The 27841-nt window shown below is 41.7% G+C and overlaps 1 protein-coding gene across 11 annotated transcripts in view; it reads left to right on the top strand.

Annotated features, from left to right (window-relative positions):
- The first annotated feature begins 5639 nt into the window (after positions 1–5639).
- mecom (MDS1 and EVI1 complex locus) overlaps positions 5640–27841 on the top strand; it is a 125448-nt gene continuing 103246 nt past the window's right edge. For all 11 annotated transcript variants that reach the window (XM_080889561.1, XM_080889570.1, XM_080889566.1 and 8 more), the window contains exon 1: positions 5640–5917. In XM_080889561.1, the coding sequence (XP_080745687.1) occupies positions 5881–5917 (37 nt within the window). In that variant the 5' untranslated portion in view covers positions 5640–5880. The remainder of the gene's footprint in view (positions 5918–27841) is intronic.

The raw sequence follows: 27841 nt of genomic DNA on the forward strand, positions 1-27841 counted from the left end.
CTATAATTTTATGGAACCATGCATGTGAATGTGCATGTAAAAATGGCAAAATGTTGTACTTGAGACAGCTGGCATCACTTCTATCACTGATTGTTTTTTTTTGAGCCATGAATGAATCAAGGTCAGGTAAAACAATGAGAAGAGATAGGTTCAAATGTTTGACTTGCAAATGTCAAACTTGCAAAAGCACAACCTGCTAGAATTTTGGTGAGTCTGGAACATAAAATGTATTATTGCTTTAAATAATTATAAAACACAAATGGTACATTAAAAAGAAACAACTTATATTTAACTTGGGGAAAAACTGAGCTGCTTTGTTTCAGTTTTCACAGCAAGTACTTGAAGATTATCACTTAGACGTCTATAGCAGGTATTATGGGAAGAATTGCACTAATTATACCAAACATCATTTGTATTTGTGGGCAGAACGGCGGTTTGTTGGTTAACCCTGTTGCCTCACAGCAAGAAGGCACTTTGAGGCAAGGACCTGGGTTCAAATCCTTTCTGTGTGGAGTCTGGATGTTCTTCCCGTGTCTGCGTGTATTTTCTCTGACTTCCTCTCACCGTCAAAGACATGCAGTTAGTGGGGTTAGGTTAACTGGTGATTGTAAATTGCCCGTAGGTGTGAGTGTGAGTACAAATGCTTGTCTGTCTCTCTGTGTTAACCCTTCACCTGTCCAGGGTGTACCTCGCCTCTCGCCCTATGGCAGCTGGAACAGACTGAATTGGATAAGAAGAAGAGAATGGATGGATTACCATTAGTAGTGTAGCCATGAATTGTTTTTGTCAGACGTAACATAACAGTGTTATGTTCCATCTTGATTTGATATAGCTTAATTAAAACAAAAGAGCTCAAGTTTACAGCAAATACTAATCTCACGAGAGAACAAGAACAACGACAAGAGAAAAACAGAGGATCTTTTTTTTACCATCCTAAAAATAAAATGTGTATGTCTAAATAACACTATAGCTTGTTATGACTCATATTATAATTTCTCTGTCCCATTTTTCACTTTTAAGTGCCTTGCAGATTCTTCATCCTGGCTATGGAGAGGCCAATATTTGTGGCAAAAGATCAGAGAAAGATTCCTGATGGTCACTGGAATAAACCTCTCAATACATACATGTGGTATAGCTGTAAAGATTTCAAGTTTATTTTTATGTTGTCTGGTTCAAGTTCAGATGAACTGAGCTGTAAGCAGTCAGCTGCCCGCATTATTGGAGGTTATTGACTTTTTCTGTGGCCTAAGCATCCATTTGTGTGTTTCTTTAATTGCTCTGCAACCGGGAACCTGACAAGGATCCCACTGTCTGTTGTTACTGGAAACGGGAATAAATTAGCCTGATCGATTGTCCTATTGATTACATCTCGGATCTCTCTTTTGATGTGACTGGTGCAAGAGGACAGTCAGTTGCAAATTGATGGGATGAGTGTGTATCTTGTATCATGTGTGGCGTGGGAGGAGGGAATCAGACCTGCTCATCAACCAGTCCTCAGAGATTAATATGTCCACCGACAACACCAGCCCTATCAATAGTACTTTCACATATTGTCTCCGGAGCGCATCGTAATCTGTATGCCCTGCTGGACTCTGAGGGCAGACGCAGTTAAAATGCACTTTACTTCAGTACCAGCCAGGCCAGCCCATTAATCTCTCACTTTTACCTTCTGCTTTTAAGTTTTTCTTCTTGTGGTCCAATGATAAATTTCACAGTTTGTGAGACTTGTTATCATGCAGTCCTCTATATTTCAAGGAAGAGGTCCATAGTCTATGTGCATCTACCTGGAAAGTACTGACAGGGCTGACGTTTGACTGCTGGATGGTTACACACTGACAGTCACTCATACTTTATTTTTTAGAATCTCAAACATTCCTGGATGACATCCACTAGAGGGGGGTATAGTATAAAGAAAGACTTTCAACGAGTTCGGCCTTCCGTACACATCGACACAGCCTGAATTTATAATAAAAATAATAAACGTGAGCATAAAAGGAATATCACATTTTCCTATTTGGGTTTTTTATTAATTGTACTACTCTAAAAAAAATCATCCAAGTTTAAAATTTGGAGTGTGACTAAGTCTTTTAAAATTATAATCAGTGTCAGCCTTGTTCCGTCGCTGAAAAACATGTTTCCAAAGAACGATATATATTCTTTTATCTCATTTTAATTATGATGTGCTATGTGCATATTTCTACTAAACAAACCAACTGATTTAAAAAACAAACAAACCAAAAAACAACTAACTACCTCTACCTTAAAAAAAAAATACATCTGACGTTGTGTTATCTGATAATACAAAAATAAGTATAAGAAAACAGAGCAAAGAATTTCTTCCAGGAAAAAAATGTGATTAAATGGTAAAACCATTAAAAAAAACACTGCAATAAATAAAAGGACATCACTTGCATCTTGTAGGCAAGCTAGGATAAATGACTGTGCTGTGCGTTCATATTTACAAATAGAAATGTTGTCTATAATGTCTGTTTTTAAACCCTGCGAGGGACAGCAACGTTTACACTGTATTTAAGGAGTTGTCTTTTTTTTCAGCCTACACATTGTTTTTATTTTAACTGAGGGTATTGCCAAGTGTTTTCCCAGTGAAGATGGATTAATGTCTCCAGCGCAGTATTATTATACTGCCTTAGCGGTTCTTTGTGCTGCTGTTTACTGATTAAACCGATAATTCTCCACACAGGTGCAGCCACACAGGGGCAGCACGCACCGGACAAAATAGTAATTGCCTTTAAGAAAAAAAAATATATATATACGTATAATAATAATAATAATAATAATAATAATAATAATAATAATAATAATAATAAAGTCAGTACAGTTATACAGGTCTACAGTAGGACACCAAATCTACCAAAATGTGGCCTATTGTTGAAAAAAAAAAGTTTTCCATTAACGATTATCTGTCTGTTTTTAATCATTCTAAACATATTTTGTATTTATATTATTATTCAATGAAACGAGAAATGTAGTTATTATTATTATTATTGTTATTATTATTATTATTATTATTATTATTATTATTATTATTATTATTATTATTAATAATAATAATAATAAATTAAAAGTGAAATAAAATGACACTTATACTGTGTGCCTTGATTTTAATGTCGAAGTTAACATCATCAAATAACGTAAATATCCACATTTTACATCCTTTATTTTGATCGCGCAGACTGGTTTGGTGGGACAACGTGGTGATAAATATCACTGTTGATCACTTGATTGATTAGGCTACGTTGCTTAAAGGTCATGCGGGCCCTGGTAATTTCCTTGCGCCGGAGGCTCCCTTTTCGCTTTTAGTCTCCACAGCCCCTTGTTCAGATCGTGTTATTTTTTAACCCCTCCACAGCTGAACCCGCCGTTGCATTACAGTAAACCTCCCAAACGCTTTCTGTTTCAGGCAAGTTTTCTTCGTTTTACACAATTTGAAATTTAACTTTTTTACATGCGGACTTAACGTTAAGTGCAGATGTGAGGCTGCCTTAGTGCTTGGAATTGGTGTCTGGAGCCCAATTAATGTCTAATAATTACAGCCCACGGGGCTCTCTTTGCACTACTATCGGGATCAGCGTGTCGTGATAAAATATGTAGTGGGGAAAATGCTCCGAAAGGGGAGAAGAAGACTGAAGAAGAGAAGAGTGAGTTATTGCGGTGAATGAAAACTGTTTCCATTTAGGATAATTGAGCGCCCTGCCTGAAGCTCTCTCTCTCTCTCTCCCTCTCAGTCGGTGTGCGGTGTGTTTTGTGCACGCCCGACGCGCCACCTTCACGGTGTATAGGCGCAACCCACTTAATAGCACCATTTATGTCATTATATAGTAAAGGCAGGGTGAGGTACAACCACAATAAAGTATCAGCATTAACCTCTCAACTCTGCCCTTTAAGTGAACACGGAGCTACATAAATAAAATCAAATAAAAATATAGAATATGTTAATAGAGGCGTGCACAGTGTGTCTGTTGGCGTTGCCAGTTGAGTATAACCGGTGTGTATTTTTACAGTGAGATTCGGTGTGTTTTGTTTTTTTTTTGCCCCATCAAAAGGGTCCGAAATCAAATCCTTCAGAAGATAAATGTGATCTGCAGAAGCTGAAAGTGTGTACAGAGGTTTTCATCCGCAGTATAATCGGCGTGGACGTATGAACACACTACATTGTCTAAATTTGACCAGTCTGTTATTTCATTCATTCATTCATCCATTCACTCTTTTCTTTTTCGCCAGAAGATATGATGTCACAAGTTCAGCCAGTTTCTGCGCACTTTGGAATCGATAGCTCAAATTAAAACAGCCATTAATGTGCTCATCTGCAAGAGGAGCCATATCTCCTGTGGGTCTAATTAATTGCCAATTACTTTAATTATAATAGGCTCCCACTGCACAGGGATAAACAAGATAAGATATCAGCGCTTGATGTGTGGGTCCGATTTTACTCATTTTATTTGTTGTTACCAAATAAAATGAATTATACCGAGGATCTGCTTTCCTGTGTGTGGTTGGTTTCTGCTGATGACTCTGTTTCAAAATGTTACTCTGTAATGCAATATATGAGATGAAGTGAGTATATTAAGTTGCTTTTTGCCTGGACGGCAATCATAAAAAAATGTGGCCCTTAAAATCCACAGGAGAAAAAGGGGACGTCTGTTCCACCTGCAGAGGTGGGGGGTGTGGAGAAAAGGCTTTTCTTTCTTGACAGAAACCCTCTCCTTCGCAGTTAAATCAAGTAAAAACATCCTTTTGGAACATTCAGCAATTACCACGAGATGAAATTCAACAGAAACTACTCAAAAGAGCATTAATACTAAGCTCTTAACGTATTAGTAATTGTCAGCGGAGTGACACAAAGAATTATAAAAAAGGAGGAAGAAGAAGGAGGAAAAGAAAACGTGGTCACTCTCATATTAAAGCTGTCAGTCGGGTGCCCAAGCGGGTGAGGGAGGGGGAACTTTTTAATTCATTTCCAGTGCTCGGGATAATGTTCAAAAACACAATTAAAATATATAAAATCTTTAATGACCACACTCAGCATCGGCAATTCAAGTGAGCATTGATTAATGTGAGGTCATTTAAAGAGAAAAGGTGCGCTGTAAGGATTGAGAGTATTGAGAGTAAGGATCGTTATAATTAATGCCCTCGGCACTCCATAGATCCGGGGTGCTGACTGCACTGCAAAAAATAGCTATCCATCTTTTTTTAAAGAAAAAAAAAGCGTGCAGGGCTCAATCTGAAAAACCTTTTTTTAATGTCTTTAAAAAGTACATAAAATCTATTGCATGAGGCAGAGTAACTAAAGTGAACTTGTTGGGAAAGTTTTCAGTCTAATTTTGTAGTGAATCGCCGCTTTATTTTTTAATCCACCAATTTAGGTCTTTGTAAGGAGGGGTTTTGTTTTGTTTTGGGGTTGTTTTTTTTAATCAAAATACATAGGAGCGTAAGTCTTCCATCTAATGAATAGACTTCAATTTAAAAGTTTTGTAAAGTTTTGGGGTTTTAAAAAAAGAAGAAAGAAATAACACACGGCTAAATGTGAAACATCAACTCTTGACATTTTTTGCAGTGTGCCCCGCTTTCTCACTCTGTGGTCGTTTGAAAAACTGACACGAAATGAGATGTCCGCGATTCACTCATCTTGACCAGATCAGGTTAATATCAAAGTGATAAATCGTCCCAAACTTTTTCTGGCACTTACTGCCGGCAGATTTCTGGCTGTGCGCATGTGCGAAGGTGTCCAGACTGACAATGCTGGAGAGATAGCGCGTTTGGATTGAGAAACCCAGAGAAAAAGGACAGAGAAAAAACAAAAAGGAGGAAAAAAAGATTGACGAAAAAATCCAAACAAACCCACGCCGAGAGACTGGCACCATGAGGTCCAAAGGCAGGGCACGGAAACTGGCCACGAGTAGGTGCAACATCCCTTTCTTTTTTCTCTTGAAACATGCCATCTTATATACCTATAGACTGTCGCTGTTATCACTGCTTCTATTAATAGTTTCTGTTACGATTTCGTTTCCACGAGGAAACCCTCACTTTCACCCGCTTAAAAAGAAGAAAAAAGAGCAAACCGTGATGTTGTCGCGAAGAAAATAATTAAAGTCGAGCAGAAGTAGAGCGTAAACTTTACAGTTGAGGGTGCGATGGAGGAACTTTGTGCAAGGCGTCCGCTCCAGTATTGGAATTGCTCGTTGCATGTAGTGGGCGCTGTAGTGTAACGTGGTGTATTACGAGTTAAAAAATCCCATGTCCAGTGCATCGGCAGTTGTGTTGCACTCGCTGCACGCTGCTGCTGTGGGCTGCGGGTCACTTCACTTTCCCGGGAGAAACTTGGAAAAACAAGTAAAGCGAAAGTGGAGCGAAACGAGGAGAAAACGGCGATTTAGAGACGCTAAAATGATTCGGGGAGTTTCCTTTCTTTCTTTCTTTCTTTCTTTCTTTCTTACTTTTTTTTAAAGTCTTGTTAGTGTGTTTGAGTCTCGCAGTTCATTCCGGAGGTCTTATTAATATATAATTTGTAGCATTTGCTAAATTCTGTGTCACCTGTGAATAAAAGACATTGAGACGTGTATATTTTATATTACTTTCAACGCTACAGTGTTACACTTTACGGACTTTAAAGTTTAGATTCATCACTACAGGATGCAGGCTTCTTACTAATGCAAAATCCATTCAGGATAAAATGATAACTTGAAATATCCACTGATGTTTGATTAAATTAAATGCTACCGTCTTCGTTTATTTGCTTGCTTGAACCTAATTAACTTCATGGAATGAGATGATCATGCTACAATAATTTTCAAAATGTATCTATTTAAATCAAATGCGGTTCTGTGCTGCGTTCGCTCTCTTTTTAGTTGTGACGCTGTTTTTTTGTTTTGTTTTATGTCTAAATGTAAGATGCGTTTGTGCCTTCACCTTGAATTGTAATGCAAACTCTGGCAAGTCACATCCAAGAAGGCTACAGTGCAATGACCGAGGCCTGCAAGATTTCAGGTGTTTACAGAAATGTTCATATTGAGGAGGTTTACTGCGTTTAAAGATCTGCGCCTATGTCGTTGGAGTTCAGCTACTTGCACGGAATAAAACGGTGTAATTGTAATTTGTGAAACGCCCCGGGCAGCTGGTCATTAACGAGCAGGCTCCACAGAAGTTTTTTTTTTTTAAGACTGCACGTGGTCAGGTGAAACCGAGTTCTAATGTAATTATTTGTCCGCACAGAAATGCAGCATAATGCTGACAGTCTGATGAAGCTTAATTGACGTATTCTAAATATATAAACTGCTTCACTGACCTTCTGGAGCTTCAGAAAATCCTGTGACTCCTGTGAAGATGGTGCACAGGTTATGTAAACACACAGAACGTCATCGTGCACAGTACAAAAACAGACCTGTGAGTTTTTTGTTGTTATTATTTATGATTTTGTTTAGAAATGCAGAAAACGAGCAGCTGCGCGGAACAACTGCACCAACTTTCTTTGCACACAATTAAAGCTACAATGAAGTTAGAAGGTCAAATTCTTCGTGTGATTATTATTTTCGAGGTAATTTCTAACTGTTAAGTAAGAATGGGGAAATGTTTTGGCCCCCGGAGCAGCGGGCCCGCTCTGGCCAACAGCCAGGTCTGCACAGTGTCAACAGTGAATATTTAAATTCCCAGACCCCTCATAAGGGCTCTGCTGGTAAATGCGTTCAGTGTGTGCCTCCCTCCTTGCAAAACAGTCGTGCATTTCTTTTTTTTTTATTTAAGTGCCTGTAATACAGGAGGTGATGGAGAGGTGGTAAACGTGAGAGTGATTGATGGAGGCTGACTGATTAGTCCGCACGTCCAGATGTAATGCGGTGCGCCACAAAAAAACTCCCCAACCACGCTAAGCCAAGGCGTGCAGGCCGCACCCCGCGGTGAAATGTTAGCCACAGAAAGATGGACGGGGCTTTGGTGATCCAAACTAGCTCGGTGTAGGCCTAATTAAAGGTTCACTTAGCATTTTTGAGTCTCGATAAATACCGTTTCGTTATAATGCGTTCGGAGTGCATTACAGTAGCGATTAATCTACCAAGACCAGCCTAGAGTAACCATAGCACGCATCTGAATTCAAGCAAACTAGACAATTAAGTGAATAAAAATATTTGGAAGTTTAACAAGTGCCAGCAGAGCAATCAAATACAACGTGTCTCCCAAGGCAGGCACTATTTGGTATGCCTATTCATTTTCACTTTTACCACAATATTCCGTCAGTCATCACTCAGTCTCCAGAAATGTGGAGCCATAACGCATTTTAGATGGGTTATCGCCCTTTGTGTGTGTGTGTGTGTGTGTGTGTGTGTGTGTGTGTGTGTGTGTGTGTGTGTGTGTGTGTGTGTGTGTGTGAATGTGGGAGGGAGGGGTCTCGCTGGGCCTCGCTGTCCGTCAGCGCCTCTCTTCTCGGTCTTGGGAGAAGTGCGTCGTCCTCCCCACATTGTGCAGTGGGCCATGCATCTCGCGTTTGTCTGGCGGAGCTCATTAAAACGGTTAATAGATTGGCCCATTTAAAAGGTGAGAGGGAGCGGGCTGGCGCGAGGAAAGTGAAATAGAGACCCCATTAAACGGCCCTTGTTGTCCCGGAGCGGCGCTCTTTGCCTGCGCTCCGCTTGGTGCCAAAGCTCTGTATACAAATGTCCCATATCGCCTTCAGTAATGGCCTGGGTCAAGAATCATTGGGGCCCTAGGCAGAAGTTACCCCCTTCTGTTGTCCTCCTTAGTTAACTGTTGCTTTGAACTTTTATTTCTGATGTAATAAATAACAGTAGAGCCAAATCCTCATATGGAAATCAGGGCCTAGTATCACTTCAAACAAAGACAAATATATATATATATATATATATATATATATATATATATATATATATATATATATATATATATATATATATATATATATATATATATATATATATAAAAGCAGATTTTAAATGAGCACTGGAAAGATAACTCATTGCATCTGTAACAAGGGAAAACAAGGATTGGCTCACATTGTTGGCAATGTAACATCTTTTAAAACACTTTTGTTGCAGGATGTATCTGAAGGCCTGCATGTATGATTCAGAAATGTCTGACACACTGCTGGTGTTTCTGAGTTTATGTAATGGCTTTAGATGAATGTTTGTGTGGCACATATGAGAAATGCTTGTTTGAATGAGTCTAAAATGTTTCTGTTAATACATTTAAGGCTACATTCTAATTTATGTGCAACCCTTACAAAAAAGAAAGAAAAAATCCTTGAACAACTACAATATCGTCAGAAAACTGCTGTCAAACCAAGTGTGAAATGTATCCCAGTCCCATAAGTCGAAACACACACTCGTATGTACACAAGCAGCTTGTTTGGGGTGTATTGGTGGAGTTTTGCGGTATTTGCATGTCTGTCTGTGTATTTGTTGGTAGAATATGGGCTGTGGGAGGCAGTTTGACTCTGACCAGGACCTTCTCATCTATCAACGTCCCCATCTGTCTTACATGTCTCCCCCCCCTACCCTTACGACGGGCAAAGCCCTCACCCGCCCACCCTCACCCCTCTTCAGAAAATGGCTTCTTTGGAAGGTCTCTGATGTTAATGAGTCGTCCAGGACTTAGTCTCGCAGCTGTAAACAGAGAGCTGACGAGGTTAGTGGTTTGTTTATACACTGTTGTCACCCACTTGAAGGATGGCCTCTGTCCCAAGCAAGTAGGGAGCTTCCAGGCCTCATCATGAGTCCCCTCTCAGGCCCTGACACAGTGGCCCTGCCCCAGGGGGTTTCACTCCCACTTCTCCAACTGTAGTCCCTGCTTTCTTACATCTCAGACCATCGTGAATAAAAGGAATTTCATAAAGCTGTGTTTGTACGCTGATGGTGGTGTGTGTGTGCATGTGTGTGTGTATGTGTGGGTGCTGATGCAGCGACCCAGACAGGGCAGTGTGGGAACACCAAGGGATGGATGGAGGGAGGGGGTGTGCAGCACCATGTCAAGCCTGGGAACCACTGTGTGTTTACCACAGGGAAACTGTACCAGTGCAGAACAATGAGTGAGCCTTACCCCTTCTAAATAAAAAAACGCATTTCTGCTTTCTTCTTCCCCCTAAAGGTCATGGAGTTAGAGATAGGGAGTCCACACAAAAGCCTCCAGTCTGTCGTCAGTCTGGTCTGGCCCCGTACGGTGCCAAGACTGAGGTCATTATCAACAGAGCAGTCCCGAGCTAAGCATATTTTTATAGATTGTGTGTGTATGTGTTTGCTTGGGAGCGAGGTGAACATGTGCATGCGCTTATTTGGTCAGGGCTGCGTGCACGAGCGATTCTTTGGCGTGCGTGTATGCGCAAAACAAGAGGCAGCGCGCAGAGTGCACAGAGCGCAGTTGTCAAATGTGAGACGTGCTGCAGTTTCTCTCATCGCAAATTAGTCTGAGATAAATGGCATTTTGCTGCGCTGAAAAGTTTACCCAGACATCAAACTGATTTGTGTGTCGTTATGATGTCCGAAGAGATATAACGTCAACAGACTGCTGATGGTGCACTTCACCCAGGCTATTAATGAGGCGGTGTGAAATTAGCACGCCTCGGCATGCTTGGAGGAGAGATGTTTGTTAGCTAATTAAAGAAACTCAATCATTTTATATGCGCCAATCAATTACCTGGAGCAGGTGGTAGAAACAGAACCCGACACTATGTCCTTATGTCTCACATCAGCTAACTACCCTAACTCACTTTACTACATTGTTGAGTGCTTTTATGGCCAGGAAGGCTAAACATTTGATATGACTCTTTGGTAGCTGCCAGTATACATGTGTAGCACTTCGCTGGACTGTTATTAGTTTAAAGGCAGCTGCCCAATCATGTTACATATGTACCTTTTTTGAAGATGTCTGATTAATCATGTTTGACTTTATTCACTTTTCATCTTTAACCCAAACAGGATGTTGCGAGTATAGAACACAGAATTATCAATTTTATTCCAGTAGCCCATATTTTAATGACCCGTATGCTCATTTCGTACATCTCCAAACTTTGTCTTGAGACAGTGATACACTACTTTGTACTGACAGGTGTTCGTGGAATTGCTTATGGACATTGTATTTTAATGGCTGTGCTGCAAGGGTGATAGAGAGAATAGTGCTTACACACTGGAGGGAGCACATAGCTATAAACAGGAATTACCCAACAATCGTTTTGTGAATGTGTTGATAACAGTGTGTTCCAGCACTGCTCGGGGATCTCCCTGGGTGGAGCAGGCTGGCCCAATGGAAGGAACGAGCTCAAGAGTTGTTTCTGATTACCAGGGGACAAAACAGGGCATCGGGTCTTGTGCAGAGACAGGACAGGACAGGACGGACCCGATGTAGTCAGATGTGCGCATGCATGTGTTTGTGTGCTATGTGTATGTGATTCCTGTACACCTTTTATCTGTGCTACAATAAGCCCCCCACCCCCTTCCCACTCTGGACCCTGAGGCTCATTAAGGAGTGACCTCTCACCTTTTCAGGACGGGAGAGATGAGGGGAGGAGATGTGATCAAAGCCGGGCCCTTCCTGATGAAGTTTGGACTGCAACGCAGCCACCTCATTGGATCTGATAGCGGCTGCCTTGGCTGTGTTAAGTGTTGAAATAGTGATGTTAGAGTGGAAGACACGAAGACGAAAAGTCACGAAAAGTTCTGAATTCGCTATTAACTTGTAGCGACATACATTTAAATATGCAACACATTTATTTTTATTTTTTGGGGTACACAGCACCTTAATTTTATACACCAGAAATAAATTCAAACTGTAGGTATTGTTTACTTATTTATTTTTTTGTTTGCTTGTGTGTTCAGGTGAACTAGATTTTTTGGCCAAGTCTCTCACAGATGCTTGTTTTCTTAAACATTAAACACTTCTCAGGTTCTGTCGTTACTGATCTATGCTCCATCCGTGTTCATCTCATCTAGTGCCTTATCTCTGAAAAGGGAAGTCCATGTCCCTGTCCTCAGAGGTCCGTCTTGATGATTTCTCCAGTGTGCATGTGTGCGTCTGTATAAATTGTGCACTTCACGTGTGTGTACCGCTGCTGCTGGTCAGCCAGGGTCACAGCAGAGAAAAGAATGTGACTGTGGAAAAGAATGCTGTGCTGATTAGCGCTGCTTACCTGTAAGTGAACTGGACGTGCCGGCATGTGATGAGACCGAGGAAACAAGGGAACAATAGGACAGTAGAGATTCCTTTCCACGCCACATTCCAGCGATCCAGCAACCCGGGACCCCCGCTTGGAGCTTTGATGAACCCTCCTCGCAGCTTCCTGGGATTGTCGCTCCTCCACAAACACAAAAACACAAAGTGGCCGGTGAGTGGGGCCAGGGAAGAGAGAACACGGCCCTCCTCAGGATGTCCTGTTTTGATTAGCGTTAGCATCCTAAAAGCACCATAGAAATATTTTTCTAACACGGAGAAGAGCTTAGTGGTGACACATCCACTTCTTTCCACGCTGTGACCTCCGAGGTCACATACACTACAATGAGCCAGAAATCAAAGAGGTGTTCCTCACATGGTGATGTGACTGGGAAATCATGTGCGGAAAACAAGGCGATAAAGTGATGGGGAGAGCTTTCACGGTGCGTCAACAGGTGTCAAGAGTTTGTTAGGCCATGGCTTTTACAGTTTTCCAAGCAATAGCTTATAATGTCTGGAATTACTAAGTCAATAAAAGTTGTGTTTCAAGTTGAAAATAAATAAATGTCTAAGTGTGATTAAAGTCACAATTCACTGCCTCTCTAATCCATTTATAACTGCTACGGCATTTTATAAACTGTTAACTTAAGATATTATTTACTCGTAATACTTTTAAGAAACACAGTTGTATGATACTAAAGTCATAAAAAATTTAATACCTAAATCAAAATGAGCAAGTGTGGTGTTTTCACATTACTGAAATTCCTAATTAACTTGCAGTACTTTTCTTTAAGCAAGTTCTGCAGTACTGTATTCTAAGCTGTATTCTCTTATGCACAACGTGCTCTTTCAGCAGCCTGTACTACATCTTTTTTGTCTCTTGTGGAATCAGAGAGCAGTGAAGCATTACAGCATGGTCTGTTGTTTTGCTGGTGCTTGAGGGCTTTAGTTTGACAGGAGGGCACCACTTTGTTCACCTCAGTGTCCACAGGCAACCCCTCGGGACCTCGAGGCATGGACGTCTCTGTCAGGGCTGTGGCAAGACTGGGGCGATGGGGGGCCCCTCTGCTCGCTGGGTCAGTGGGCAAGCTAATCGATTTTATCTCCGTTTCACACACCACGCCAAACCCCTACTGGCCTGATATTCACATGTTCACTGTTCAGAGGATTATGGGCCTTCCATCTCCCGTCTATCTTTTTTTCCTCTTTCACTTTCTCTTTTTTTTCCCGTTCTTTGGTGTTTCTTATGTTTCCCATTTGTCTTTCTTCTACTATGTTTTGTCTACTGTCTACCATCATCTCTATTTCCCTCCCCCTTGTTCCAGCTTAGTTCTCTAAGTAGAGAGCATTTTACAGAGGACTTGCAAATTGTGTATCCTCCATTTTCTTGAACATTTTTGATGTGCCAAGGATTCCGTTTTAATCAAGCCCATTAACCTACACCAAAAATAAATACAGTGTAGTATGGCACACATATATTTTCAGGTTTTATTTCTAGTGCATGTCACTCATGAAATCCAAGAAACTCTTTCTTGACCTGTTGATTAAAATACTGTGAGATATCAAATTGTTTGTGAAATACTTTAAAGGGCTCTGAGTGCACCTTGAAAAACAGCGACCTAAGCAGTTGTGAAATCGAACAAGTGTGAAATCACTATACCTTCGTCTAGAGTTGGATTTCATGTTAAAACATGAAGAAACTAAGAAAGAGGGCACTTGGTCAGAGAAGCATAAAAGAACTCAACAGTAACTCACTAGTTATCTTTCTCACCATCACTCATTTTGTGAGGCCTACATGGTGAAATGACCTGAGTAGCAGGATCTACTCTGGAGTAAAACGTATGTATTTGCCACGTAACTCTGAAATGACAGAGAGTATAGGGAAGATGAGTCTCTGGTGTGATATACATAAAGTTAAATCCTCTCAGCAGAAGTTAAAACAATGTCTGTGCATCACCTTGCTACTGCAGTCACTGTAGTAAAGAATGGTATTCACCCATTCATACAAGCACTTTCCTTTATCTAATATTCACAAACATTAATTTTCCAAAGGATGTATCAGAGAGCAACATGGGGTTAGTATCTTGTCCAAGGATATTTGGCATACAAACTGGAAGCAGCCAGTAACTGAACCGCCAACCTTCTGATCAGTAGATGACCCACGCTACTTCCTGAGCTACAGCCACCCCAACATAGCAGCAGATATGGGTAGACTGGTCAGAATTAAGTTTAGGTTGTATGATAAATAAAAAAACAAAACTGGCCTCAGAGTGACCTCAGGCTGGGAAAATGGTCCACTTTTCAGTGCACGATGCAATAATAGATTGATAAAAAGGAAGAAAGATGTTTTCACTGTGTCATTAGGTTTGTGATTGGTGAGGAAAAATCTAGTTTTGCATGTTTAAAATGTAATCTTCAATACAAAAAGTGTGCAAGAAGTGGGTCTGAAAACTTCCTGAATTTACTGCAGATTTTTCTTTCCATGCCCCTCTCCATGTTGGCACTTCCCTTGAGGGAGGCTGGTAGCCAGGAGGAGGAGCCCCTGTTTCCTTGGTCATTCCTCTGGATAAGAGTTGGAACAAGGGAATGAAAGCTTTGGGAATGGTCTGGAAACTTCCCATTCATCAGTGTAAGGAGATACTGCGCTGACAGTTAGCAGACGGCCAGCCAAGTACAACACGGGACAGCCGCGTGGGCCTGCAGTGTTCAGCTTAACAGACAAAGTGAGAGAGACCAGACCAAACACCCTACTCATCTCTGTTCAGGGAAATAACATATGTTAACATTTCGGGCGTTTATTCTGATTCTCTTGCTCGGAGTTACTCAAGTGTGAACAGTAGAGTAAGTGAATGATTACGGTTGCAATCATAACTAATTTAGTAATATAGAAGAACGCAGGGCAAGTATAGCGCAGCAGATAAATAATGATTACGTTTACATGGAGAAGAAAGAGGGATGTGGTTAGGTTGAGTTATTTTAAAAATGGACAAATTGTTTTACCTTTCAAGGTTCTCAAAGCATTTAGAGTTATGTACTTAGGTTCTTGTTTCTTTAGCTTCTCTTGCGTAATCTTTCACTTTATGTTTCCCAACACCCACTGCAGTGGGGCAGGATTAATGCGTGCCTTTGGGCTCGTACATGTATGAAAGACATGTTTTATATGTATTCATAAGCACATGCAGTACTGTGTTTGAAAATTTGACAAACCCTACCAGAAATCTGGACACGGCATATTTACAAATGCAGACATGTACCTGTGGACACGTACCTGATGTGGGACAGAGGATTGGCAGGACAGCACAGTTTGGGGCAATGCAGGTGTGAGTCTGTGTCTCTCTGCCCGGCCATTAATCGCTGCCATCTGACAGTTCAATCTACGAGAGGCCGAAAGGAGCAGCCGGCTGGTTACCAGTGCAGGTCATTACTGAGCACGGAGGCAGCGAATCGCATCAGCGATCAATGACAAAGGCTGTAGTAGGGGCCAGAGCAAAAAAGTGAAGGAGAAGCAGAGCGAGGTAGGGGTGAGGAAGATATCGGGTGAGAGAGGCAATGGAAATGTAAGGATGAAGGGAGGGGAGAGGAGAGATATTGCGGGATAGTAGTAGTTATGCTTCTGAAGGTCAGTTCTTGGTTGTGGAGTGGATGACAAACAGGCTGTCAAGTGCCAAGAAATGGATATATTCATCCAGTGCTGCACACAAACACGCACAAAAAAAGCTTCTTGCACGTGCATGCACATAAATGTGCACAGACACAGTCACTGCCATGCAATTTGATTGAGAATGCAGCAAGGGAATTTAGTGAGAGCCATTGTTTTATGAATTCCATATACAAGGTGTTGGCAGTCGGCGCCACCCTTTTAGTGGTCAGTCCGGGGTGCGGTGTAGTAAAAGTAATGGCTGGCTGCGAGTAAAAAAAAATCTGTTAATGAAATCACCACAACTCCTTCGGCCCTGCTCCACTACCAGCCACGTTACCATGAGAACAGCTGCCATGGCACGGTCCATCCAGTGGCGTTTACTCAACCCCAAGATGTTAAACACAGTCTGCAGCCCACCTCCACCCCCCACCCCATCCCACTACAGAAAGAATGCTATACGCTTTATGACATTTATCATACTCCATAACTCAGTTAATGTCATGTTCACATTCTCACCCATGTTTTCCTTCCAAAAAAAAAAAGGAAAAAAAGTTAAAGAAGGAATTAATTGACATTATGGGTGACAGTATTTGGCTAGCGCTCTGATAAAACAACAGGGAGATCTCTCTTTTTCTCCCCAGAGACCTAGAATAGCAGAACTGGCTGTTTATACTGCACTATCTCTCAGCAGATCGCTGGCTTTCTCAGTGATCCAAACACACACACACACACACACACACACACACACACACACACACACACACACACACACACACACACACACACACACACTTACGCACACTGGCCATCCCAGCATGGACACCACTGAGTGATGATGAGTCATTATAGAGATGGTGCCCTTCGACCTCCTCGAGTCTTTATGGATCACTCTCTGGCAGAATCATATTCCCTAATGCCAAGTTCCTGTCCATCTGTCTGCTTGTCTGTCAGACATTCAGGCCCCTTAGTCTGTCTTTTTCGCTCTCTCTTCTCTGTGTTTCACACACCAATACATCCCAGACATCCCTGTCTCTGTTTATTTAAATAACAAGCAAGAAAAAATATATCTTTTTCCCATTACCAAATGGTTGAATCTGATCATTTTCATGCATTTTATAGTGCAAATAATGGACAGACACTGAAGTGTGGAGTTATTCTAAGATCACTTTTAGACCAACCTTTAGGAAACTTGGAAAACTTGTCTGTTATCCAAGGGTGTGGTAGTTTGAAACATTAGTTATATCTATTTCTCCTAGCATATTATGTTGAAATTGGCTTGCAGCATCTCTTTAGATGAATTCACACTAATCCAATACATCTCTTTGCATGCGACTGTGGTAATTCCTAACCGCGCAGAAGAGCAATTCAGCAAAGAAAAGCAAAGGAAAGAAGTCAGTTTGGATTTATACACATATTTTTTGTTCTCTTATTCGATGTTACTTTGTTAATCCAATACTATCGCTCTGCCAAGGGTATTCTGTGTAGATCGGGCCGCTAATGTTTGTTGTGGGTGCTCGGATTTGATCCTTCTCTTGACAAATGCAATTTGTTTGGCCTGATTTGATCAGTTGTAGCATATTTCCTCACAGGCCGGAGCATGTAAACCTCCCATACAAAAGGAGTTAAAATGTTTTTGCGCCTGCGAGAGGGGAAACTCTATTACAGGTGTTCTGGACCACAGAGCCCTGCTAGCTCTGATGAAATGCTCTTTGGGTGTTAATGCAATTCTGATTTCGCCTAGCCTGGAGACTAGCCACCTCGGGGGTTTTAAAACTGGCTCTGAAAAGCAAAAAACAAAGTTTAAGCTCTAGAGCATACAATTACAATGGTGGAAACTTTGAAGGACACTTCCCGATGAAACATAGTAATCTCTCTCGGGTCACCAGAGAATGATACTATATAATTTTGGTAATGTTTTTGTGGAATAAGCATTGCTGTATGTTTACACAGTGATGCAGCAAGCAGTGGTGAACAAAGCCAGTGAAGCAGGCATAAGCACGATGTTTTTGATTTAGGTCCGTCTTTCTGGTAAGAGTAATTTGTGTCGCTTTGCAAGAAGATTGAATGTCATTTAACATGTACCTGTACCCAGTCTAGCTAATGCCAAAACTCACCACTGACAAACTTTTCATCTCACAGCCTGCAGGAGAGTTGCTACTTTCACTAATAACTTCTATAAATTTAAAAATGTGAATGATAGCTTCCGTGTACAGCCGCCTTCACCAATCAGTCACTTTCACTCAATACATCATGTAGTTACATTTTACACGATGTGTGTGTGTGTGCATGTCTTGCTTATTAGTATTAGCTTCACTGTGTTCAAACAGTAGTACTGTAGCCACCGTCTCTTTGTTCGAATCACCTCCCCTACTTTCAGCATTCATTAGCTAATTGCTCACTACAGTTGTCCCCAGATTTATACACCACTGAAAATTCAATTGCCCTGCAAAACAAGTGACCCATTCCACCCCCTGGGGGATTCAGAGACATAGGGTGTATGCTAGCTGTCACGCAGCCAGCTAGCCCAGGGCCCCCACAGATCAAATACAGGTATGATTTATGTCCGCTGTCTCAGACTTCACACTGCATGTTCGCTTGCACTGGAAATGTTGGCCAAATCCAACAGCAGAAGTAATTTGTCTCCTTATGTGTGGGAGGTGAGGGTCAGAGGTCAGTGAAATGAAAATGACCAGACTGTATTTAATTGTTGTATCTATTTGTGGTTTGAGACAGGATGTCTGTCTGAATGTCTATCTGTCTGTTTGTCCATATGTCTCACTCCTGTCTTGGCGCCATGTTTTGTGTCTGCGGGTCAAGACCCCCTGACTGCAGTCAGCCATTATGGGCAATGATCTGATCCAGCAGGAGCATAGGGTTCACTAAGGAGATATCTTTGGACCAGATAGCATCATTATCACAACAAGCTCTGGCCCTTAAAATCTGCATTTATGTTCCTATGCAAAACGATTCCTTCAAACATACAACTAGACAATTGATTCGTGTTAGTCTAGAATTGTTATGTACTATTACCTGTGGCTCACTTTACATGTAAATGCTGTGAACGCAGCGAATGCGCTAATACTCCACTAATGTTATGCTTCGGTGCGTTTTTGGCTGCAGCTTGGAACATCTGACAAGGTTAAGCCAGTAAATAGTTGAGCGAAATGCTTCCTGTGCGTGATTACATTTATCATGTATAATTATGAAGTTCTGCTCTGTCTACACACAGTGACCCTTGACCTTGAGTGCGACAATTGCAAGCTGGTTGCCAGACACCTAAATGCGCTGTCCAGGTTATACTGCTTCACAAATCCCGATTTCCTCTCCTGGATCAAATATCCTTGGCTATCTGTCTATCTGAGCCCATTGATTTGAAAAATCCCTCCTTTTTAACAGAAGACTTATTATTTGGACCTCCATTTTAAATGATGGAGGATTTTAAAAGGTGCTTTTTATTAAGATGTGTAGGGACCATTTGGGTACTTTGATTTATTTGACACAATTATAGAAAGACCATGATTCTTTGAGAAAGCCCACGTGTTACACATGATAGTAAAAGTTCAAGTAATGTTGAGCCACTTTTACTACAGTTTTGCACATCATTGTTAAAACATTGTTAAACTTATCTAGCTAGCTATAATTCTGTGTCTTAAAGCTATGGTTTCGGTGTTCAACTGCTTAAGGGTCTGTACGTCTTCAACAATATTTCTTAAGGTACCACTGCAGTAATTTACAATACAATAACTTGAACAGCCTCTCACTAAATCCACATATAATTCACAGAGCCCTGACTAAGCAGTGTCAGCAGTGTTGATTCTGTGTAAAACACCGCTAACCTCTTTCTCCGTGGCCCCTTTATTGCCCACAGACCGTACTTTTCTAATTATTTCAACTCTTCTTGAAATCTTAAACTTTCTTTCCTCCTCTGTTTTCTTCTCTTTACCTTCCCCTTGTCCTGTGCACTGCTCTGTCATTTGTTCTTCCTTTTCCTTTTCACTTGTACCCTTTTTGTGTTATAATTCCCACCTATTATTTCTGTCCCAAGCCCTCATTAGTCATGTCGCTGTCAGCCGCCAGCTGCAGACACACGTACACACAAACGCACACACACACACATACCTGCACGTATTGCTGCACATGCACAGGTATGGAAGTCATCAAGGCAAGGTCAAAGGTCTGCCTCATTACCCAGCTCCAGTGAAAACTTTTGGTGTGTTTTATGCTCTGGTATCAGAATGCAGGAGGAGGGAAATGAGGGCAGGAAAACAGGGGGGGACAATGGGTATAGAAAAGCAAGATAATGAAGAAGACTAATGCGATTTTAGGAGGAAATGAAACACAAGTAACAGAGGGTTAGGGGGTAGTGGAACATGACAAAGCTCTCCTTTAGAGTTTTGTATCAATGATCGCCACTTCATACCTATAAACTAAAAAAAAGAAAAAAAAGAAGGAAAGGCAACGAGTTTGGATGGTTGAATCGAGCTTTGAGGATGAGAGGTCCCATGGTACACTAAACTTAGACACGTCTGGCAGCATACATGACTGGTGTTTCCTGACATGAAACACAACATCTCAAAATAAAGTCATTAGGAGCAGTCCAACAGAAGCCCATTCATTCATTCATCCTCATTTACTCACACACACACATGTGGACGCACACCCTCTGTCTTTCTCTCTTTCAAACACACTCACATGCAGAGACTCTGACGTGGGGCTCTGAGCCTACATGGGACATGATACGTTGACGTGTGACAGAAAGCAAAGCGCGAGTGTGGATGTGTGCACGCTCGAGTTCAGCCTGGGAGGTCAGAGATGTGTGTGTGCCTGTGCACGTGTGTGTGTGTCTGCATGTGTCAGCTGCAAGCAGTCAGGGGGACACTGGTGATGCAGACTGACGGGGGGCATAAACACTCAGTAGTATGCTGAAGGGGCCCATTGTCTCAGTCCCTGCCATGCCAGTCTGTCCGTGTAATGTAATGATCTGTCTCTGTATGTTTGTTTAATTGGCCAATCTGTTTCTGTCTGTCTTCTGATTCGTCTATCATCTACTTGAAAGCATTTTTTCCCCTCTTTCACAGTTCCTTTTTTTAAACCACACATTTCTGGAATAAGACCTTCTCATTTCAGGTCTCTGGATTGATCTGGAATTTCTTGGATGTTTCTTGCATGCGTGTCCTGTAACACGTGTTTTTTCTGCCGCTCCCCATCAGATCAATTCACATTAGCCATTAGGATGCACAGCCACAGATCAGGTATCTCAGGGCAATTTATATTGAAAAATAACATTCATGTGAAGAAACACGCATGCATACACACAAACAATTGGAACTGTGGTCATAAATAATGTTACCATATGTGGTGCAGTGGCTGTTGCCACTGTTAAGTCCAGTCGTACAGAGCATGCAAGGGACTTATTAGTTGAGGGATTTCAGAGCTGTGGCTGAGCCCAGAAAGGAGGTAAAGGTGTGTGGAGGATATGAGATTTTTTGGGGGGTTGAGGTGCTTGGACTGTGATGAGGTGTGTGAGATTAATGGGAGTAAAGTTGTAAGAGAAGAGAGGAAAGTAGGGGATGAGGTGCTGTGGACATGCTGAGTGGCTGATGGGGATTTTTGTCTAGTGGTTGTGAAAAACCTGCATGCACACCCATGCTCGCTCACTGCTGATTAGAGGACAGCCATATTTCAAATTTACATATGGTCTGACCTGAATCTGAGAGTATGAGATCCTTAACCCAGTGCCCTGAAACACCACCCTTAAATGTTATTGTGCAATTTGAAACATGTGTGGATGTTGAATCCATAAGCTACTACTTATTTATTTATTTTCCTCTCCTGGTAAGATTTAATTGTCGAACAGAAATGCATGTGCTCATTCAGAGTGACAGGAAGTATACAAAATCTCACTTTGATGTTCAACAAACAACATCTTACACCTTTCTGGATGGTTACAATATTACCTCATCCGGCTCTGAATTTTTCAAGCTGTTGTTGAATCTGAATTTGCTGAGGAAACATTTTCAGAAATATTATTAGACTGCACGTATTCAGTAGTAACCTAGTAAATATGTAAAGTTTAAGTCCATACATCTTTTTTACAAAGTCTTGTTTATTTTTTCTCACAGTTATGAGTGCTGCCATGTTTAGATACAACGCTACACTGTAGGAAGAATCCAGTAATATGTAGCCCAGTGACTGATACTGAAGAGGTTTTATAAAACCTTGTTCTCCATAAGGAGATACAAACTCTCTCACACACACACACGGACACGGAAATGTCTACTTGGATGGCTTTCTCACTCTAGGCAGTGTCTGTTTATTGTAGATGAGGTGTGGATGTTTATACTCCTTGTATAGCAGTTTGGAGTGTGAGGTGATTCCACCAAGCTCCCGTGTGTATTATTTCTTCACTTTGACTCTGGACTGTTTCTTACTTGTTCTTCAGATGTACTTAATTTCATTGCAAAAGCCTTACTTATAAATGGTATACATGACTGGATAAATATGTGATTTGCTAATAGCATCTCATGTTGTATCTCTGAATTCACTTGAAATTGAAATTGGTTTAAATATATATAGCAAATGTAGAGTGAGTTAGATTTCACAACAGCAGTACTACGTTATTTACTTGACCTTTAGTACTTAAAAAAAGGTCCAATACTAGATAGTGACAGCAAAAGAGGAGTCTTTTGTGGTTGTTATATCTGAGATTAGGTTCAGTCAACAGCAGAGCTGATCCAAATTAGCACCAAATGAATACTGTATAGATTGTTGAAATATTGTTGATATATTCTGAGATTTAAAAAGAAAAAAAAAGCACTTTTCATTGGCAAGCAGAATTAGCTCTCACTTTCATAAAGGGTTGGCGTAGATTATATAATCCATGATGTCATCAAAGCACATTAGGGGCCACGGGGTCGCGGGGTTACATTGTATCATTAAACCAAAACAAATGATTTTGTTTGGATATCTTTTCACACTGCCGAACTTCTTTTCCCTCAGTTGCCTGTGCATTAGCGTTTGTATAAATACATCATAGAGGCGCGCACAATAACTGAGGAGGGATGGATGTCAGTGGTCAGAGCAGATAAGAATGACAAAGCTCTGCGCTAAGCCACGTCACCAGCAGGCCTCTCACCTGCCTGTCTGTCACACAGACGCACTCAACCATCACAGAGTGATTGTTTGGGCCCATGAGTGCGTGTGTGCGTGCGTACGCCCGCGCGCGTGTGTGTGTGTGTGTGTGATTGATGTACTTTGCCTTCCATCAACTTTACACGCCCAACACCACCACCACCAATACCTCTTGTCTCACCTCAGTCTGGGCTATCAAGGAAACATGAGGCCTTGAGAGATAGCAGCGTGCTCTCCCAGCCGGCCCTCAGCCCGCTCTGTCTCTTTTTCTCTTCCTTGTGCCAGTCACCTACTGCTGTGGGAAAAGCAGAGGAGATGAGGCCTTAAAAAACAGATCATTGTCCGCCTCCTAGATTAAAGCCAGAGAATGTGAGCATTGTCCACTGAATGGCTAAACCTTCCTGCTGTCACTCAAATGCTGCTCTGAGCACTACTTCATGTCTAAGAGGCTTATCTGCACTGAAAGGCCCCTAGCTGCTCTGGGGAGAGAGGACGTAATGAAGCGTGTTTTTTTTTCTTACTCTGTAGGGAGAAACCTGCTGCTGAGGGGGTGGTGGTGGGTGGTTTGGGGATTCAAGGGGTGGACATGGCCAGTGGGGCAGCTGCAGCAAGCCCCCCCCCCCCCCCCCCCCCCGACCATCACCCTAAAGCCCCCCACTTCTTCTAACTGCCCTGTTCGAAAGAATTGTCATTTATCTAGTCTCACATGAGAGAGAACGGCATATACACGGGCTACAGGCTTTAACCACTGCAAGTGGGACGGGGGGACATGAGGACATTATGTGGGGACGTGCCCAGGGACCTGCCTGTTGTCCGCGCTCAGCCGTCTGTGGGGATGATCAGCAGGCTACTGATGTGGTCCTCTCTTTGTGCTCTGCTGTTTGAAAAGGGGAAAGTTTAAGTGCTGCTCGTATTCAGGGATGAGGGCTGACGGCCAGGCTGCTAGGGTTAGCTAAGCCCCGAGGCCTCAGGGTGTGCATGTGTGTGTGCATTTGTGTGTTTGTGCATGTGTGCTTACACCATTACTAGCTTGGAATAACCTTTGAGTTTCTTTGTCAGTAACACTTAAATGTATAAAACTGTGGGTTTTACTGCTTGTGTTACCTGAGCACCACATTGGATATTTGAGGATCGTTTTATCGATATCTAATAAGTGGACACTATTGTTTAAAGTTGACTCCCAAAATGGGGCCAAGCATAATTAATTAGCTTTAATTACGAGTTCAACACTAATGTGATAGGAGAGAAAAGGGAAATACAGACTTAGGAGGCTATAGCCTTTTTTTAATTATATTTTTTAATTATATATGAGGTTTTCTTTAGCTGATTCTGCTTAGTCTGGCATTAAACTTGGCTTTGGGTCTCCCACTTGTTGAGTTAAAGAGCATCAGTCATGATCTCTGCTACTATTGTAGCAGGGCACACGTGGGTTTCCCCCAGTGGGTCTAAATACTTGTTTCAGCATGATTTACAGTAGCCATCAGACCCTTAGCCCTGCTGTCCTTTTCTGTCTGCCTTCTGTTGCTCTGCTCATCAGTGTCTGTGTCATGACGGACACACCTGCATCCTAAGCTGCCTTCTCCAGCCCATAAACTTTGACTATTTCCTGTCAGCAGTTGGGCTTTATTTAACACAGGCCCTGTAACTTAAAAAAACCTGCAAGGTTCTAACATATGCAGTACACAGAGGTATGTTTGACTAACATGTTTTGAAAACTGACATTGCCATTGAATTTGATTATTGATTATGATTTTTTTTTACCAACTATTCCTACTTTTTAGACATCGTTTGAGATGGACTAGCTCTTTCTTTAGCGCTGCTACTTCATTGCTGCAAGAGGGATGTTTAATGCATAACAGAACAATTCGCTTTATGGGCCCAGGAATGGTGTTTGCTCTCCATTCTCCACATCACTCCACAAGGCATGCGTACACTCTCTAAACGCAACCTCTGACCTGGGAATCTTGTGGGGTTAGTGCTGCCTGCGCCTTTTCTGTGCTGTGACGGGAAGTCGAGTGGGTTAGAGGGTCTCAGAGTAGACCAGAGGAGCTGTCGGCTGGAGGGGGAGAGGAGGAGGAAGCTAAGTGGCGTGGCCCAGCTGTGATGAGTAGCCCAGTGGTCCATTTAGAGCACCAACCTCAAGCTGGGAGATAGTACATCCCAACAACCTGAGTGGACTTCTTGTACCAGTGTACTTGTGGCTCTATCAAAAATGTGAAAATACGAAAGTAAAATTGTCGGAACATAAGTTGTGCAGCATGTTAAATTGGACGCTTCTTACGTCCTGTGGTGCTCTATCATTTGTGTGCGTCTCCGAGAGCTTCAGAGTACCAACTAAAGTAGACGCAGATCAACTGAGGGTTTAGATTTAAAGAGTGGTTTCATCTCACCTATGGTGTTCACTGTCCTGGTGATATTTCTAAGCAATTCCATGCAGTCCGTTTTGGAACAAAGTAACAGTATTAAAATGGTGTCCTTTATGTCACAAAATGTTTTTGTCCACGTCAAGAGGATGAAAATCGGATTCCTGAGAATCTGAATGTTAAATAGAAAATGATTCATGGGAATGATCGCTACATATCAATGATTCACATAGTACAATGTGCCCATGCACCCAAGAGTGATAGGTGCCACATTGTGAAGGAGATGGAGAGTGGATTTGAAGGTTCTTTTTCAGTAAACATTTAAAAGAGTGGAGAAGTGAACAAAAGCGTTAAGAAGGAGCTGTTTTGTTGCCCCTTTTTTAACCTAAATAGGCGGTCTGTCCGACCGAGGCCTTGGCTTCAAAGTATTATCCCACACATGCAATTACCATTTCTATCAACTGGGGAGAAAGATTATGCTTTTTGGGTGTTCTTCTGCGTTTCTTCCAGTGGATTCACTTGGTGAATGTGACACGTTTTGTGTCTCCCACCCCCTATTGAATTTAAAAGTTCTCTATTCTCCGAGTGAGCTGAGGAGAGTCCTACACGCGGGCTGAATAGACACTAAATCTTTCAAGGTTAGGACTTAACCTTCTCCCACTCCAATTCATCTTCAAACTTTAGTCTGAAACCAATCAATATCAGATGATTGGTAAACAATGTGCAGTGTCTGATAGGCAGGTACCAAGGGCCCTCAATGGGATTGCAAATGCTTTGTGCGTTCAGAGTCGCTTTTGCTCTAAAGCACTGTCACAAAAAGTAAAATTACCATTCGCTTGGAATGATGCCATTCATCTTTGTCAGAGCGCCAAGCTCAGCACGCAAGCCGCTCCCCTCAAATTAATTCCTTGTTTTGCATCAGCTGAATTTGCCCAAATCCAGGAGGATGGCTCAGGCTGCACCTCGCCTGCATTTTTAATGCAGCAATTCCAGCTGATTTTACTATGCACGGGGCCCCGTGGCTTTATTTACTTCCCAATCTAGAAAGAAAAGAAAATAGATATGAAAATAAGTTGAGAAAATGAGATAAATCTGGGTGTGAAATTTCAGACACGGCATGTTCCAACCTGGAGAGTTAGAGCAGTGTAATACACGCACGCTCTTGAGAGGCTGCTGCGATGCCGTTGTCGATTTGTCATTTCATGTTGCGAGAGCTCCTGCACAAAGGTAATGTCTTCCCAGAGGCTCTTACCCATGTAATATTAAGGCAAAACATTGGGAAATGAATGTCTGAGAAATTCATTTGTTATTCTGCATAATATATTCCACAATCTGCCAGAACATTTAAAGTATAATTTAGGGGTGGGAACTACAAAAACTACAAAATACAGTCATATATGTCCCTTATTTTATATATATATATATATATATATATATATATATATATATATATATATATATATATATATATATATATAATTTATTTTTATTTTTATTTTTTGTTGGCTGTACAGGCACTATGCAAACTGTGCATTTCTGCCAATTACTCCACATTATGACATAGGACAAACAAGAGACTTTCACATACAACTCTGGGAACAGAATCATGTCTGAAATTAATATTTGCAAAAAGAAAAAAGAAAAAAGGAAAAAAGAAAGAAAAAATAGTAGAATCATTTCCACTAGGGGGCCTTGAGCAGTTCTTTCTTTGCATCTCTGCTGCTCCTCTTGCCTCTGTAGCTCATGCAGATACTATCCCAGTGTTGTTTCATGGTGCTGAACCCACAGCGACAGCAGTGATGAGATTTTAAGGAGTAGGTTGTTCTCTTCTTTCACTGTCCTCTCTGTCCAACTTAAATGCTAAAAATGGCCTCTGAGGCTAATTTATAGTTGTGGCGACTGTCACCGCTGATTTGTGATCCCCAATGTTTGTGTTTATGGAACATGCCTTATTTTCTTCATCTTATCTGCCTGCAGATGGACAGCATGGTTTGACAGGGTTTATTTAGATGTGTGCTTTTTCCGGCACAAAGTATGGTGGGGTGCAATTACCAAGGACATAGAGTGAAGCCCTGGGGTCAGAGGCCCTTTCCTGTCTCCCTCCCTGAAATGAGTAAGTGTAGCTGCAGCCAGATCTCTGGATAGGTATATGGCAAATCTAAGTACAGCGAAATAGCCATTTTAGACTTACATTTTAAGAATCTGGATGTGTTGTTTGGAGAAATGTGATGAAGAGAAGAGAAGAGAAGAGAAGAGAAGAGAAGAGAAGAGAAGAGAAGAGAAGAGAAGAGAAGAGAAGAGAAGAGAAGAGAAGAGAAGAGAAGAGAAGAGAAGAGCTGAGCTGCTGGAGATAAGTAAGATAAGTGGGTCAAGCCTGAGAGACTGCTCTTCACCTCAGACACCTGCACCTCTCCACAGATCCCTCATCAAGGACTCGCATTGTCTGAGGCCTACGCCATTGTCTGCTTAAGGGCCCTCCAGATTTGCTGTGCTTCTCCAAGTGGACTCAGCCCACCTCTCCCCAAGAAACAGACAAAACAGT

The sequence above is a fragment of the Rhamphochromis sp. 'chilingali' genome (assembly GCF_963969265.1).
Source record: "Rhamphochromis sp. 'chilingali' genome assembly, chromosome: 8".
Classification (NCBI taxonomy): Eukaryota; Metazoa; Chordata; class Actinopteri; order Cichliformes; family Cichlidae; genus Rhamphochromis; species Rhamphochromis sp. 'chilingali'.